The sequence below is a fragment of the Peromyscus californicus genome, unplaced genomic scaffold, assembly GCF_007827085.1.
Source record: "Peromyscus californicus insignis strain IS unplaced genomic scaffold, ASM782708v3 Scaffold_4__1_contigs__length_199733344, whole genome shotgun sequence".
Classification (NCBI taxonomy): domain Eukaryota; kingdom Metazoa; phylum Chordata; class Mammalia; order Rodentia; family Cricetidae; genus Peromyscus; species Peromyscus californicus.
In genome coordinates, this window is record NW_026294562.1 from 115,426,751 (window position 1) to 115,443,901 (window position 17,151).

At 37.0% G+C, this 17,151-nt stretch overlaps 1 protein-coding gene across 1 annotated transcript; it reads left to right on the plus strand.

Moving 5' to 3' along the window:
* The first annotated feature begins 9,716 nt into the window (after positions 1 to 9,716).
* On the plus strand, positions 9,717 to 15,735 carry LOC128125535 (olfactory receptor 14A2-like). Its single transcript, XM_052763022.1, has 2 exons — positions 9,717 to 9,993; positions 12,497 to 15,735. The coding sequence occupies exon 2, from the start codon at positions 12,516 to 12,518 to the stop codon at positions 13,455 to 13,457; it is 942 nt and encodes a 313-aa protein (XP_052618982.1). The 5' UTR covers positions 9,717 to 9,993; positions 12,497 to 12,515; the 3' UTR covers positions 13,458 to 15,735.
* Positions 15,736 to 17,151: the final 1,416 nt, after the last annotated feature.

Here is a 17,151-nt window from a genome sequence, read left to right on the forward strand (position 1 = left end):
TATTGTGTTCATTTTTATTGTCCGATGTAATGGTCACTATGGAGATGAGAGTTAGTGGTTACTCTGATGGTCAGTTATAGTAGTTGTGGGGGTTCCAATAAGAATGGCTCCCATAGACTCATATATTTGAAGACTTAGTCATCAAGGATTGGCACTACTTGAGAAGGATTAGGAATTTTGGCCAAGTTGTAGTAAATGTGTCAGTGGGGTTGAACTTAGAGGTATTCAAAAGCCCAAGCCAGGTCCAGTGTCTTTCTCTTCCTGCTCCTTGCAGATCAGGATGTAGAACTCTCAGCTACTTTTCCAGCACCATGTTTGCTGTGTGCTGCCATGCTCCCTGCCATGAAAAAGAACTACACCCCTGAGACTGTAAGCAAGCACAGATTAAATACTTTCTTTTATAAGTTTCCTTGGTCATGGTATCTCTTCATAGCAATAGAACATTGATTAAGACAGTGGTCATTGAGGTGGTCAGTTTTAGTGTTCACTGCCATGATCACCATAGTGATCATTATGAAGATAACAGTAGTGATCAGTCGTGCTACTCTCTAGTCAATCATAATGGTCACTATGGTTGCCAGTGTATTTTTTGTAAATGAAACTCTAAATGGTCTTTTAAAATAAGAAACACAGAGCCAAATACAGAGTTAAAAGCCCGAGAGATCAGAACACTAGTGAATAGCCTTTAACTTACCCCTCACTGCCATCCTTCCCCTGAGAGAGAGAACTTATTCTGTGTGACCTGTCTTTTTATTGCCTCTCTGTTCTACCTTCTCATTAGCTCTAAACCCAATCACATGGTTTCCTTACCACTGCTTTTCTATACAGACCTACAGGTCTCTATGTTTGGTACTGGGATTAAAGGTTCAAGTCACTGCTTGGCTATGTCCTTGACCACAAAGAGACTCTGCCTGCCATGTGATCGGATTAATGGCGAGTGCCACCACTGCCAGACTTCTGCTAAATGGCTTGCTTTTAGCTCTGTTCCCTAGGCAACTTTATTTATTAACATACAAATAAAATCACATTTCAGCACAAATAAAGTATCACCATAATTGTTCACTATGATGGTAATTCATAGTTGTCACTGTGATGGTCAGCTATATTGGTCACTCTGGTTGTCTCAGTGGTCATCATTAATAGTGTCTAGTGTGACAGAAAACCATAGTCATCAATATTCTGGTCATCTTTGAGTCAGCTCTGGTGGTTACATTTATCCTTAGACTGGTTGGTCAGCTGCAGTGGTCACCAGTGGTCAGGTAAAGTGGACACTAAGATGGACAGTTATAAGGATTCGCTGTAATGATAACTGTGATAATCAGCTGTGCGACAGTCATCTCTGGTGGTTACTATGATCAGCTGTAGTGGTAAACTGTAATTGTTACTATTGTGTTCAGCTGTAGTGGTTACTGTGATGATCAGCCATAGTGTTTAAGGAGATGATCTGTATTCATGGTAACTGTGGTGGTTACTTATAATGTAGCCAAAGTAATGTACAAATAGTGATTGAAATCATGAGTTGGCACAGTCAGGCCAACTTTTCCATAATAGAATGTCCTTAACATAATTGAAAGTGAGAATAATATAGAAAATTAATAGAAACTGGATTTTTTTAGGTCCGAAGCTCATTTTGATAAAACAGAGTCTCCAGAAGACAATATACACTAAAGAGCAGTCTTTCCCATCCAGTTTACACTAACAATAGAGGCCTGTTTCCTTCTTTCACCATGCTTACCTCCCCTTTTGATTCAGTCTGTGTCTTAGACATTGTTCTATTGCTGTAAACAGTTAGCATGATCACTGCAACTCTTACTCAAGAAAACATTTCATGAGGGCTTGCTTACAGTTTCAAAGGTTTAGTTGAACATTATCATGGCAGGGAGAATGGTGGCATGCACGCAGACTTGGTGCTGGAGAAGTATCTGAGAGCTCCACATCCAGATCCTCACGCAACGGAGAGAGTCACTTAGTCTGCCTTAGGATTTTGAAATCTTAAAGCCCATTCTCATTAACAAATTTCATCTAACAAAGCCATACCTCCTAATCTCTTTCAAATAGTACCACTCTCTTACAACTAAGCATTTAACAACATGACCCTATGGTGGGAACTCTCATTCAAACACTACATTCCATTCCCTGACCTATGGGCTTTTAGCAATATCATAATTCAAAATTTTTTCAGTCCAATTTCAGTTCAAACTCATAGTCCTTCACATTCTCAACACCACATAAAATTCCAAATTTCAAAGTTGGTGAGAATCATGCCATTTTTCTAATTGTAATCCCCCATCAAATCAAAATGCAGATCACATACTTCCAACACACAATGGCACAGAATATACATTGCAATTCAGATGAGTGGGGATGAAACATAGTGAGGAAATAGTGGACCAAAGCAAAACAGAAAAGCAGCAGAGCAAATTCTAAATTCCATATCTCCATATCTGATATCAAAGGACTTCTCAACTTTCCAACATCTTTCAGCTTTTTTTTTTTCTGAAACACACTTCCCTAGGCAGTGGCCCATTCCCAATGTCTCCATGGCCCAGGATGGTAGCTCTGGCCACACGGAACAATATGGCCACAGAAGCCACATGGTTCTTGGACACTTACATGTGCTTTGGTGGCTGACCAGACCCTGATCATCTTCATGGCCCTCAGTGGTAACAGGAACCATAGGCATCAACTCAGATCCTGGTTGCTGTAGGGCCACATATCCAGACATGGCACTTTTGGAAGCAGCCCTGGCCCAGATGATACCATGGCCTGGCTGACAGTCAGGCCACCCAAATCAGCATGTCCCTAGTGGCTACATGGTCCTCAGATACCCTCATGGCCACAGATTATGGCCCAGACTCCAGGGATCTATGTGGTCTTTAGTGGCAACATGGGCCACATACATCAATACAGACCCTGGTTGTGGGAGGATCATGCACCCAGACATGGTTCTAGTCATCAGCCGGGACCCAGATGTCACAATGGCCCTAGGTGGCAGTGCAGGGCACTTAGCCCAGCCTGGCCCCCAAGGCAGAGTGGCCCCAGAACAACGATATGTCTCTCCGTGGTAGCCCAGACCCCTGGCATTGGTAGAATCTTTGATGGTCTCAGGAGCTACAGGCATCAACAAAGACCCTGGCTGGGGCAGGAATATGGTCCCAGACATGGCCCTTGTCACAGCCCAGGTCTGGATGATAGCATGACCTCTGTTGACAACTCTCGCCACCCAAATCAGAGTGACCCTTCTAGTAGCAGGATAGCTCTCAGATGCCAATGTGGTTACAGGTTGTGGCCCAGATGCTGTGCATCCACATGGCACATAGTGGCAAGATGGGCCAGGGACATTAACACATATCCTGGCCTCCATAGGGCTATGGACCCAGACATGGTACTTGGCAACATCACAGATCAGAATGTTACCACTGCCTCAGATGACTACTCAGGCCACCATGATTGGAATGACTCCTATGACAGCATGGTCCTCAGATACCAACATGGCCCCCTCAACTGCTCCAGGGACCTAGACCAAGACATAAATTTAAGCATTTATTGTTCCTGATAGTCTTATAGATCTTTTATTTTGAAGAAACATATTTTTCAACTCGTGAAAAATGTGTCATCAAAGGTTTAGAACAAAACGTACTTTAAAATTGATGTGAAATAACTTAAATGAAATAAATGCTTTCAATGAAACACATAACCACATGAAAAATAAAAGGCAAGATCCTTTGACACATATACTATCTAAGAGGGGGAAGGAGTATAAAGAAGACTTCTTTTGTTATATGGAAGATTCCTAAAGGGGTGGGGTGATCATAGAAATTTGAAAAGTTAGTTATGCCTACTTTAGGATTGTTCAAGTGAGAACATGTTTGATATACTTTGATCTAGACATTCCTGGAAAGAAAGAAGACAACACAGAGCAAAGACATTCCTGGAAAGAAAGAAGACAACACAGAGCAAAGATAAAAAAGAAGCCTGTGATAATTTCATATTAGAACTCTTCTTGTGGCTATGTCAGAAAACCTGACATCAAGTACTTATGGGAGGGAGGATTCAGTTTGGCTCCTGGTTTCATTAGCCACTAGTCTAATATGTCAGGAAAGGCCTTACATCTAGAGAGGCTTGCCCAATTTGGAGAGGATTATCAGTGCCCCCTTCACATACTGGTTGACCAGGTGGCTGACAGCACTAGAAAAAGGGCTAGGCTCTAAGTCTCAGGAAATTTTGCTACTTTTCTCCATCCACAAGCTAGACCTTCCTTTGTCATGAGTTCAAAGCATCATAAAAACAGCTTGATCATCTGGGGACAAAGTATGAGAATATGAGCCTGTGAGTGATAGTTTATAAGCAAACCCTAAGAAATAATTTACATCACAAAGTCTGTATGAATCATGACATGAATTACATAAAATGCATATCAAGTTGGTGTGTGAATAGAACAGTCAAGGTACAAGTGAAGATCTTCAGTTTAAATTTTCTTTAGTTAGCATTTTATTGTGGTCTGTTGATATACACATATAATTTTATTTCCCTCATGTTATCCACCACCTTCCATTGTGCTCATTCACTTATTTATCTCTTCCTCTTTTTCTTTCATTTCCAGGTGGTAAGAATATTTTACAAGTATACTTCCAACCAAGCATCTGCTCCCTGAGGCCACAAAATTGCATATAATTAAAATAAATAATATTGATTCTTGACCCACTAAAATAGTAAAGACAAGTTAATGTGGAGTGCTTGTGAAGATTATTATTCTATAGCATGTGGACCAGGAATGCAAACATAGATACAACTGTGAATAACGTACAGAGAATCAGAAAAGAAGACATATGTCCTTAAATAATTTATTGTCTTATGGTCTTCAATATTATCAAAGCTCTGATTAGAAAAACTGGACTGAAGAACCACTGAATTATTTCAAGTTACAAAAGACAAATGGAACATGGCTCTCTCCATCAAGCCTGACCCCTTCATACATCATTCAGTTCCAGAAGTGAGATTAGGATAAAGTACACTTTGTGGTATACATGAAGAAGGAGATGGACATAAAGAGAAACTAGACATAATTATTAGATTAATGTTCAACTTTGCTCTTTCTGATTTTTGAAATGTGGAGAAGTATTTAAAGATGGGAAATGTAGACAAAAGCTAATTGCTAGTAATCCATAACAGCCTTACAATTTTTAAGTTTGAATATATTCTAAATTTAGAAATTAGAATATCTTAGAGTGAAAGATGATTTTAAACAGCATAATTCATGAACTAATTGCAAATTTTATATGGTCATACTTAAAGCAGAGAGAATGCTCATGAGTTAGAAAAATCAGTATCTTAATTCAAATCTGAGACTTTTATTGCCACGAAGTAAATAGTCACTTGTAACACCAACCACACACTAGCTTTGTTTCTTAAATTCACTTCTCTCCCTGACCTGGACTTGAACATGTTTCAGATTAATAAAAATATATGAAAATAAGGTAATTTTAGGAGAATAATAATATTACAGCTGTGGAAATGAGTATTAAAAATATTATTCTGTTATCTATGTTTTTAGTAATACTGTGAATAACATACATAAAAGAATCCATGTTTGATTAATTTGAATACATTCATGGGAACCTGCAGTTTATAAAGTACATCTTACCAAGCCAATCTTTCTATGATGATTATTTATTCATTCCAGTTTCATTAATTCCTTGAGAGTTTGACTTTCATACAGTTATTTTATCACATTCATGTCCCAATTCTTCCTGGATCTAACTGACTTTGCTATCACTCAACGTTTTGCTGTTTTTATTATAACTCTTCAAGAAAATGTGTGCTGCCCAAATCTTCTTGCATGGTGATCTGCCATTAGAGAGTGCGTAACATACTGGGTACTAAACTCTTAGAGAAAATCAACCCCTTCTTTTCCAGTAACTAATATTGGGAATCCTCCTCTTCTAGGGATAGAATTTAATTTTCAACTCCTCTTTCCATGCTGAGAATTGGTCTGGGTTAGGACTGAATAGCTTGTATGCACACTGTCATAACCTCTAGGAGTTCATATGTGCAGCTGTTCCTCTATGTCAAAAAGTTGCTTCCTTGCAGTCATCCTCCACATCCAACCCTTCTTTCTTTCCAACTCTCTTTGGAAATGATCCCTGAACCTTGGGGACTGGAGGTGCAGTGTAAAGTTTTTGTTCCCTTATGGCTGAAAATTCTGTTGACTCTTATTCTATTCATCTCAGAGAGTTTTAGTTATCAGTTTTAACAACTATCTACTGTAATTTAGAATTTCTTGAGTGGTGGTTGAGAAATGTACAGATCTATGTGTATAACCTTAAAGTCATCATAGACCATTTTAAACTACGTCCTTTAAGGAGTGTCCTAGTATAAAGCTCGCTTTCCCATATGGGTGGTTTTTCTAGAAGTGTTTACTATATACTGGAGCTAAAATTGTCTTTGAAGAACATAACTAATTTTATTTTATTTATTTATTAAATTTGTACAAGGTATTCTTTATTGTGATGCTCAGTGGAGACATCTGTAAACTAGCTAACAGTTGTGGTGACAACTACAACTCATGTTATTATATTATTATATTATATTATATTATATTATATTATATTATATTATATTATATTATATTAATTATATTATATTAAAAGGGGATGTGTGTCCCACTCATTTCTTTATGATAGCAACTGGGACCTGAATTCAGAGTTATTGTGGCTAAATATTTTAATGAGCATCTTTCAATATTAGGGTCCAAATAACCAAATAAATATTTTGATTAATTTTCCTTTTCATGGTTACTGACTTTGGTGACTGAGCAAAGTTTTTCAAGGCATCGTGTGTTTCTTTACCAAATATGTGAATACATTAGTATCAGAGTCTTTACCTATTCCCTCAGAGTCAAATTATTAAGATGAAAAGGCATTAGGAATAGTGTGGATGGTTTTGTTGGCTAGTGATTTAGAAGCAATAGAATCACCTCAGATACAAACACTTTCAAAGATGTTTGACTGAGCTGGGAAGACTCATCCATTTATTGTGGGATACCATTCTGTGGTGTAGGGTCAATCCCATACTAATCAAAATGTGAGGGTAAGTGGGGTGTGAGAATTCACCTCTTTCTGCTTCTTAACCACAGATGCATTTTGACCATCTACCTCATGAATCTGCCATCATCACATCCCCAATGTGATAGACTCTATGAGCAAACAATGAGGCAAAAGAGCAATACTTCATTACATTGTTGTTTTAAGTATTTTGTCATAATAGCCTGAGATGTAAATAGCAGAACATTGGAATCAGGGAGTTGCTTTCTTGCTATGATTAACCTGAGTATATGTTTCCTAATATTTGAGAATTTATTTACAGGAGGAAAGTGGGAGAATTTAAAGCATAAGAATGCAGAGATTAGGGGGACATTTTGGAGAAATCTTCATAGGTCAAAATTTCTAGCAAAATGAAACAGTGGAGACTTCTGAGGCTCTAAGGGAAACACGGGATCTATTGGCATCGTAAACCGGCCTCAAAGCATTTTTGTTGTACTCTAACAATGAACCTGCATGCAGTCTCCCAATATCCTGAAATGTTGAATCAGTTCAAACATATTAGACTAAATTCTTTGGTATAGGACCTTAAAGAAAGCATGACATTCAGACAGTGGTGTGGTTACTAATCAGGGCTTTTAGTCAAACATACAGTGAGATTCTTCTGAAAGATAAGAATAGCCTACAAATGGTGAGGAATGATTTTAATGAAATTTAAAGTTGTAAACCATGAAGACAGACAAAACATCTTTAGTTCCTTCCAGTATTCAAAGACACCATTTCATACATGGAAATATAGGAAGGTCCATTGAGAGTAAAACACCACCTATGAACTTGTTAACATATTGAAAGAAAAGATCCTCAACTAAGCATATTTTAGGGATTCCCTACTGCAAAATTCCTACTTAGGGAAATATTTCCCCAAGATCAGCATCAAAGGCATAAACAGGGGAGTGAAACTGTGGTCCAGGATCCAAGCTGTATGTTAGTTGACAGTAGAAATCACCAGTATCACAAGTTTAATACACAATAGTTTGCTGGAATGCAGTGTAGGAAAATGATAAGTTAAGGGAGACTCAAACAAAGATTCTAGGAAGCTGCAGAGGCCAGATAATATGTGAGTAGTTATTTTAGATTTCCTTCTAGTAAGGTCTGAGAAGGAACTGGGACAGTAAACCTAAGTATACAATGAAACGTCAAGGTGTTTGCAATACCAAGCGCATGGTGTGTCTAACAAGGAAAGCTGCAGATGTACTGTAGAGCCAGTACAATGACATGAGCTACAAGTTGGAGATATGCATGAGTGGGATTGTTCGAGGCTATGGGAATGCAGATGATTCTATCATAAACCCCCAGATTCTAAATACAGACATAAAAGTTTTTATGTTTGCCACATTTGATTTTAATCTTGCTTTTAAATGTTCTTTCCTTACTTTTCATTCATTATTCTGTTTTACAATGGGAATCTTTAGTCTGTGTCATTGAATGTATAAAGGCCACACAAGAGATTGCTCTGAGTTTCCAGAGAAAATTGGATCATACACATAAAAATATCAATTTTATTTTAAATTTATGTCTACTTCTGTTTATGAAGTCATGAATACATGTGGTTGAGGATATCAACAGAATTTGGAACACGTCATTGGAGCTGGAGTTATGGACTGTCGTGGGGTTCCTAATGTGGGTGGTGGCAAACAAACTCAAGTCCTCGGCATGAGCTGTACCAGTTTTTAACCACTTGGTGAACTCTCTGAGACCATGGAAAACAGATATTTGAACATTATTAGAACTCCTAAGACTTTAGGGATATTTAGAGGTGTGGTAAATTTACTTGTCATTATAAAATTAACATGAGACTTAAAGAACCACTGTGAAGGGTTATGATTTAAAAGTGATGTATTTGGGCATCAAGTTGACAAGGAATAGAGTTGAGATGGTTAATTTTCACTATCAATTTAATGAAATTTATAATTTTGGCTTAAAGACTTAGAGACCAAGTGTCTCTAAGCACATTTCCTGTGAGGCCTGAGCTTGGTAGGAGGATGTACACTGGGTGTATGTGGATCTATTTTCTATATTTAATTCCTGGGCATAAAAACAGAAGCTGGAAAGATTACCAGTATCGCTGTATAGTTTGTTATTTTCTGCCTTCTCATTGTTGGTACACTGTGTCCAGTTGTTTCATGATCCTGGACTATTCACTCTCTGCCTTGATGCACTGCACCTGCAAAGCATGAGCTAACCTCAGTCCTTCCTTTCTCATGTTGTCTTTTTTCCCCCATATATTTTTCCACAGCCTTGAGAAAAGTTATTAATGCAAGTGGGATTACAGGAGTCTTTAAACGTAGTCCCTAAATTTACATTTTGTAAATTTTTTCCTAGTTTACCATTGTCTCCAACTCTATTCATGGTGTAGCTAAGCAAATAAATTATTAATTTAATTCTGAGGAAAATATGACCATATTCCTTTTGACCTATTTTAATGTATCTTCTGGGAACTGATAACTATCCTTTTTAGAAAACAGCAATTATTGCAACACTAATTGTCTTTACATGGATTCTTAGTAAGGCTATCCAGAAAGATTTGCCTTTTGGGACTCCCAAGGAGTAGCAAGTGACTTTAAAAGGTCTGTTAGAAATATGTTCATTATATATATGGATTCAAGTGAATAAACATCAAAATTTATAAAAAGGTAAAATATTTCCTTGTTGCTTATATTTTCTTTGGAGGAGAAATGAATTCAGAATTTCAAGTTTTATAACAACCTCAATATGATATGAATATGATATCAGAATTTCCTAATGAGAGTTACATGTTCTATTTTCCTTTCAGGTGATCAAATATTATACCGAGCTCTTACAGATTTGAAAAAAAAATTATCTTCTCAATTCAACCTGCTGGAAAATCTAGAGTAAATTTTCTAGGAATGTGAAGACTCTGAATTTTTGTAAGGTACAAATTTCAATTGGGAAAATGTTAAAATATGCTCTTTATAACATTTTAAAAATATTATAGATATAGAGTAATTGGGAGGGTTATTAAAAGCAATGTAAATTAGTAGTGGTTTATTTACCTTTATATCTCAAATTGCCCTCTTTCTGTATTTCCCCAGCCTGAGGGTTATATTATTCTGACAAGTGTCTGGAATCTCAGCCCAGTAGAACATTTTTTTCCTATGTATTCAGATAGCTTTTTTGTAAATATTCCAGAGAGAATTCATCTTATGTTGTATTAGAGATGTGGTTTCCTAAATGCCATCGCTACAGGACTTTTTCCTATGTACTTGTCCTGGCAACGTTGGTGGAATTGTTTTCAGCTTAAGCAGCCAACTGACTGCTTAAATAAATCATGATCTTTTGTTGCAATCAATCATGCTATTTGAAGACTTTTTGTTGTTTAGTAAAATATTTGTACATGCTTGTACATACTTAACTTTGCCCAATCTAGTGGAGAAGATGCCCCCATACCCTATATATTACTCTCAATCATTTATTCATGGGATGCACACATAAACACACACACATACACTCAGAGTGAGAGAGAGAGAGAGAGAGAGAGAGAGAGAGAGAGAGAGAGAGAGAGAATGAGAGATTTGCCTACTTGTAATAAGAGAATTATCTAAATAATTTTGACCTAGTAACCAAATAATACAATTTGAACATATAGCACTTGAATTGTATCGGAAATACCAGATAATGTTGAAAAGTGAATTTCAAACAACATAGCGTTATAAAAATACTCAAGAAAATGAGGGAATATTTGGTTGGAGTTTATTTAAAGGAAACCTATGCAATCAGGATACTGGCTTCATTACAGCACATTAGGAGAATCTGATCTTGGCAGAAATCAAGTGTTAAATATAAAAGAGAAAGTTAGGAAAGGGATTTAGCAAATATAACTACATTGGATAGCCCTGTATTCTGAAACATTGACATGAACTCCAAGATTAAACAAGGAAAATACCTAATAACTACTGGGTCAGGCTGTGGTCTGGTTGATTCTCATCTCAGTCTGATCACACAGTGTCTCAACAGTGTCCAGGTAATTACAGTTGACTCTGTTTAGAGAGGCAATCCCTGTTAAACCTAAAGGGCAATGTCAGGATGAGCAATCCTGATTTGCTTTGCAGGCTGTATACATGCCAGATGTATTATTTGGAAGGTTTGATATTTCTTCCAAGTTTGATTGTTACTCCTCCTGATGAGTAAGAATCAGGTCAGCCTCATCAGTGAGTCATCTGCCTACAATCCTCCACTGTTCAAGAAAGGTTTAGGAAAAGGAATAAAGACTTCAGGGTGGTCCTTTGAAGATGATGTAAAAGATTCTGATAATAAATTGAAAACATCCTAGGTAATCTATCTTTTCTTCAACCTTTAAGGGAGAGCACTACTGGCTAGAGGTAGACACAGTGCTTGTCCTCAGTTGAGCTTCAGTTTCTCTGAATGCTTAAGACAATCAAATGCAAAGTAATTTGTGGTAGAGATGTTAAGCTTTTATCTGACCCTTTGCATTCCACTGTACATTTGCAGTGGTTTTAGGTAAAGCATTATATAAATCTAAGTTACAATTTTCTTGATGAAAACTGTTAAAAAAGAGTAGACAAAAAATGTTGAGTAAAATGGTCACATTTTTTTTTCCAAACTCATAGCCATCTAGTACAAATCCAAGTTTGTGTCTGCAAGATTAAAAGTAACCATTACATTTTATTTTTAACTTTTATGTATTAATTTTTCTTCATTTTCTTTTGTTTTTGCATATTGATGCATAGTAATTGTATATTATATGAGGTAATATAATTTTTGATATGTGCATAATTATCATATTGAGGTAATTTTTAGATATATCTTTAAAACTATCATGACACTGTCATTCAAATATTCAAAGTTCTTTCTTATTGCCTGCTGACATATTAATAAATAATAGCTTATGAATACTTAAATGGAAAGAAGTCCTTCCTAACACCATGAAAATTTCTTCCTAAACTAACTATGATCATAGACTTAAAATTATACACTAATTAATAGCACATATTTTTTATATTACTCAGAAGAGTTAAGGTTCTGGAGCTGAATCATAGAAAACCTAGTTTGCATGTATAGAGCCTTAAGGACAATTCAAGATTGGAGAGAGAGAGAGAGAGAGAGAGAGAGAGAGAGAGAGAGAGAGACAGAGAGAGACAGAGAGAGAGAGAGAGACAGACAGAGAGAGAGAAGGTAAGTCAAAGAGAAGAGAGTGAGGGAGGGGAGAAAGATGGAGAGATATACACAAAAAGAATAAGGAGAGGGGGTGGGCAAGAGTCTGAGAAGCAGAGAGAAAGAAATGAGAGTATTTTTGAAAGTGTGTTTGTAAATTACATACTTTCTTGAACTCCTTTCCACTGAACATTTCTGTACATCAGCGTTATTACTTAGGGTGATGATCATATTTATTCATTTTTTCCCTTTCCTTCTGACAGGGCCTGAAAAGAATCCAGTATGTCCAATGTCACTGCAATAACTGGATTCATCCTTACGGGGTTCTCTGACATCCAGGAGCTGCAGACTTTATGTGGAGTGCTCTTCCTAGGGATGTACATGGCAGTTGTAATAAGCAATCTCATCATCATCACTCTTGTCACCATTGACCTACAGCTTCAAACACCCATGTACTTCTTCTTGAAGAATTTGTCCTTGTTGGATGTCTTCTTTGTGTCTGTTCCCATTCCAAATTTCTTTGTCAATAGCCTAACTCACAACAATTCCATTTCCATTCTTGGTTGTGTCTTCCAGGTATTTTTAATGACTTTATTTGCAGCAGGAGAAGTATTTGTCCTGACTGCCATGTCCTATGACCGCTATGTTGCCATTTGCAGTCCTCTGCACTATGATGTCATTATGAATGGTGGTGCCTGTGTTCTTATGGTGGGTGTTTCCTGGGCTACTGGGGCACTCTTTGGAGCCATATATACAGCTGGCACATTTTCCATGCCTTTCTGTGGCTCCAATGTGATCCCACAGTTTTTCTGTGCTGTTTCCTCATTGCTAAGGATTTCATGCCCCCAAACACTTTTGGGCATTTATATGAGTCTTGGAATTGGTGTGTGTCTAGGCATATCCTGCTTTATTTGTGTAGTGATCTCTTACTTTTACATATTCTCCACTGTGTTGAAGATTCCTACTACTAAAGGTCAGTCCAAAGCATTATCCACATGCATCCCCCACCTCACTGTTCTCACTATTTTCATAGCTACTGCTTGCTTTGTCTATCTGAAGCCTCCCTCAGATGTACCATCAATCACAGACAGGCTCTTTTCTGTGCTCTACACTGTTCTGCCTCCAGCACTGAATCCTTTGATCTACAGCCTGAAGAACAGTGATGTCAAGTGTGCTCTGAGTAGGTTGCAGCAAAATCTCTGCTCAAGGGGTTCACTTCATTGAAAACTTCAAAGTATTTTTCAGTGGTATAGCACCTCACAAGTTACAAGCAAGATTTGTAATTTCTGACTTTAGAAAGACAATTATAGGAATTCATATTTTGATTGAGTAAATAATAACTCAGAACAGGGCTGATATTATCTAAGATCAGAAAATTAGATTACATCAGACTAACATACAAACTCATGGCATCAGTTTCTTCTTTTGTATGATAAACCTTTTCTCATTTGAGAAATATAAACTTCTAAATCTATTGATCAATTTTAATGCTAAGATTCCATGTTAGGTCATTTTATGATTTCTTATCAGTTTCATTTAGTTAATAAATAAATAAATAAATAAATAAATAAAAGACCAATTGAGCTAGAGAAAGTATGCGAGCAATAAAGGTAAATCCACATATGGTTCCTATGCCAGTCTGTCTAGTAGTGAGAAAAACAGCAGAGAAACTAAATCAGTAGAATGAGAACATTCTGGAGACTTGACCCAATCTGTAAAGCAATACCAAATGCTTACAGCAAAGTCAAATCTGGAGAAAGATTATATGAGCCAAGTTCTAAAATATAAATAGTGGCTACTATGGTTGAGGGCCAGACAGTGGAGAGGTGGAAATTCATGTGGCTCTTTTTTTGGCACTTCTCCTCATTCAAACATTATTTACAGATGACAGAAGGCAAGTTCATTTGTCTAAAGAATTAAATAATCTAAACATGTTCTAGAGACTTAAAAAATATAGACAAGTCATTTTCTCTAAATTATAGAAATGTTAAAAAGTTACTGAGGAGAGGGGAATCTTTGACTCTCCTGGGTGCTCATATGATTCTCTATGATTTGTGAAATGACCTCAACATGATGCATACCGCTACAGGATTGCACTGCTGTGAGTTATAACCAATTTCATGAATAGGACCTTTTTGTTATAGAGCTGGATTTGTCTCCTCCATGCCACTGTAAATAAGGAACCTCAGTAAATTCATTGGTTTACCATGTTGTACTTTGGTGGAATTACTTTTGTATTTCTTTGATTCTGTATCTGGTGTGAGTAGGTATTATTTCTCCAGAGGAAAATCTAACACAACGATTTTCCATATGTGTTTATTAACCTCCCTGTAGGCCAGAAAAGCCATACCTCTAACTATGTGCAGGTGAATTTTCCCATAACAGAATAGAAAGAAGTTGTGGAACCAACTAAAATTGCAGAGGAAATCACCTGTCTATATGTGGAATCCCATTTTCAGGTGTCCTAGTGTCTTTACCCAACAGGTCTGCATAGAGGGGATTATTGGACCATGAGCCTGAGTACAGGTGCCTGAGAGGGTCTGCATTGGCTGTGGTCTGAAGGGGGCATCTCTTTTGCTCCACCACCTTGGCATTCCTGTAAGTACCCGAGGGCACAGACAGTTGTGGGGGCTGATGGAATAGGTTCCAAGCTTTCTTGAGGCTATCCTGTATTTTCTATCTTTATCTCTCCCGTCTATATTCTTCTATGTAATATTTCTTACTGCTCCTACTCATGAGAACTCTGGGGAACTGTGGTGGGATCGGGGGGTAGGCAGCCCCTCCACATCCATGAAAGATTTTCTTTGGTAAATTTTCCAGTGTCTTCAGATACAAAATATTTTATTTCTGATGTATAGAATCTCTTTGGACAGACTATGCTTTATCAGAATAATTATGTATCTTCTATATTTAATTGAGTTTTCATTTCTCAAAAAGTACAATATTTGGAATGTATGGCCTCTCTCAATTACATTAACAACGTTTTATAGTCACTCTGACAAAGGGTTACTGGACCCCAAGTCGTGATTTGAAACCATTCCCACTTCCCTTACCCTATTTCATCTTAGCCTCACACATAGGGAGACAAATTACTTATCTCTATCATCCAAGCAAAAACCAAAGTGACTCTCCATTCTGGGATATATGCTGACATCTTCAAAACCACTGTTAATAACAAATCTTATGAATGACCTGCTGTCCTTTAAATTATCTATGGGATACTTGATTATAAAAACAGGTTTATACTGAAATGGCCCTGCTATGCTTGACAGCTCAAACCACTAGCTGTACATGATTTTGTTTGATTGGACCTCAATGTAATCTCAAGGCCTAGTTTAAAATAAGAGATGAAGCACATCACACTAAAGATATCCATTGATGTAGTTAACAAGAAAAAAGTCATTTTCCATTCATTAGCATGGTTTTCACAAAAACACTCTCTCTTCTATGTGGTGTCCAGATTTCAATGTTTCCCCTTTCAACTAAACCTTTGCCTAATGTTCTTTTGTGTCTGGTATTGATTAATTCAATTATGAGGGAAAGAACCTAGAAAGAAAGTAGTCCGATGCTCCTTCTAAAACTTCCCCACTATATCTGTGGTCAAGTAAAAGAGTTTGCTGCTGCATTGCTAAGAAGAATATCTGAATACACACATTTGAAAATTTTGATCCTAGATGAAAGTCCTGACAATCCAACTTCTTTATTTTTGTTTTTATCTATTTTTTTGTATTGTCTCTCACTTCTTGACTAATGTAATCATTCATTCCACTGAATTAAATTCAAATAGCTTATTTTAAGTACAATTCTAGAGAGCTACAAAAAACCATGTGCCTTATCCAGCTCTCAATGATACAGTAAAGAAGGATGCAGAAGAGGTGAATGAATCATCAAGAATAGCATAGAAAAACAAACAAACACACAGATATTGACATAGAAAGACTGTAAGCCCCCTCAGCCACAGGCTTCATATAATGAAATAATACTTCTGTATTAAAGCGTTCACTGTATCAAACTCATACAGAAGTATACAGGTTCCAGATACATGAATACTGAGCCTCTATTATTATTCACAAAATAATAATTAAGAAAGAAAATAATGATTTTTTAAACAAATGTATCTAATAGAAGTGTTAGAAATTAAAAACTCATTATGTCTAATTAAAACTGTGGTTGGAAGTATTTTCAATAGATTCAACCAAGCAAAAGGAAGAGTTTCGAGGACAGAGGACAGTATTCCTCTCAAAAGAGCTCAAAGACCTTAATGCAAGACACAAAGCTATGAAACTGCCAGAGAAAACACTTCAAGGTAGAGGCACAGGCAAAGGTATTTTTCCAGATTTATTTTTCACACTTATTTAATTTTCTATAATTTCATAAGTGAGTACTGTGTTTATATCATTTCCAATAGAGGATTTCCTCCTTTAAACTCCTTTCATGTCTTTCTCCCTCTTACTTTCAAATTAATTGTTTCTTTGTAGAAATTATTACACACACACACACACACACACACACACACACACATACTCAGAGAGACAGAGACAGAGATAGAGACAGAGAACTACCATACCACCACCACTACCAACATTAAGAGCAACACTACCACCACTACATTGGACTATTTTTGTGATGGTATTGTGTTCCCCAAAATATTGTGTACCCTAATAAATTTATCTGGGGTCAGAGCACAGACACTCACTAGATACAGAGGCTAGAAAATGATGGCACTCATGCCTTTAATCCTAGCATTCCAGAGATAGAAATCCCTCTGAATCTCTGTGAGTTCAAGGCCACATTGGAAACAGCCAAGCATGGTGACTCACACCTTTAATCCCAGAAAGCCAGCCTTTAATCCCAGGGAGTAATGGTAGAAAGCAGAAAGGTATGTAAGGCGTGAGGACCATAAACTAGAAGCATTTGG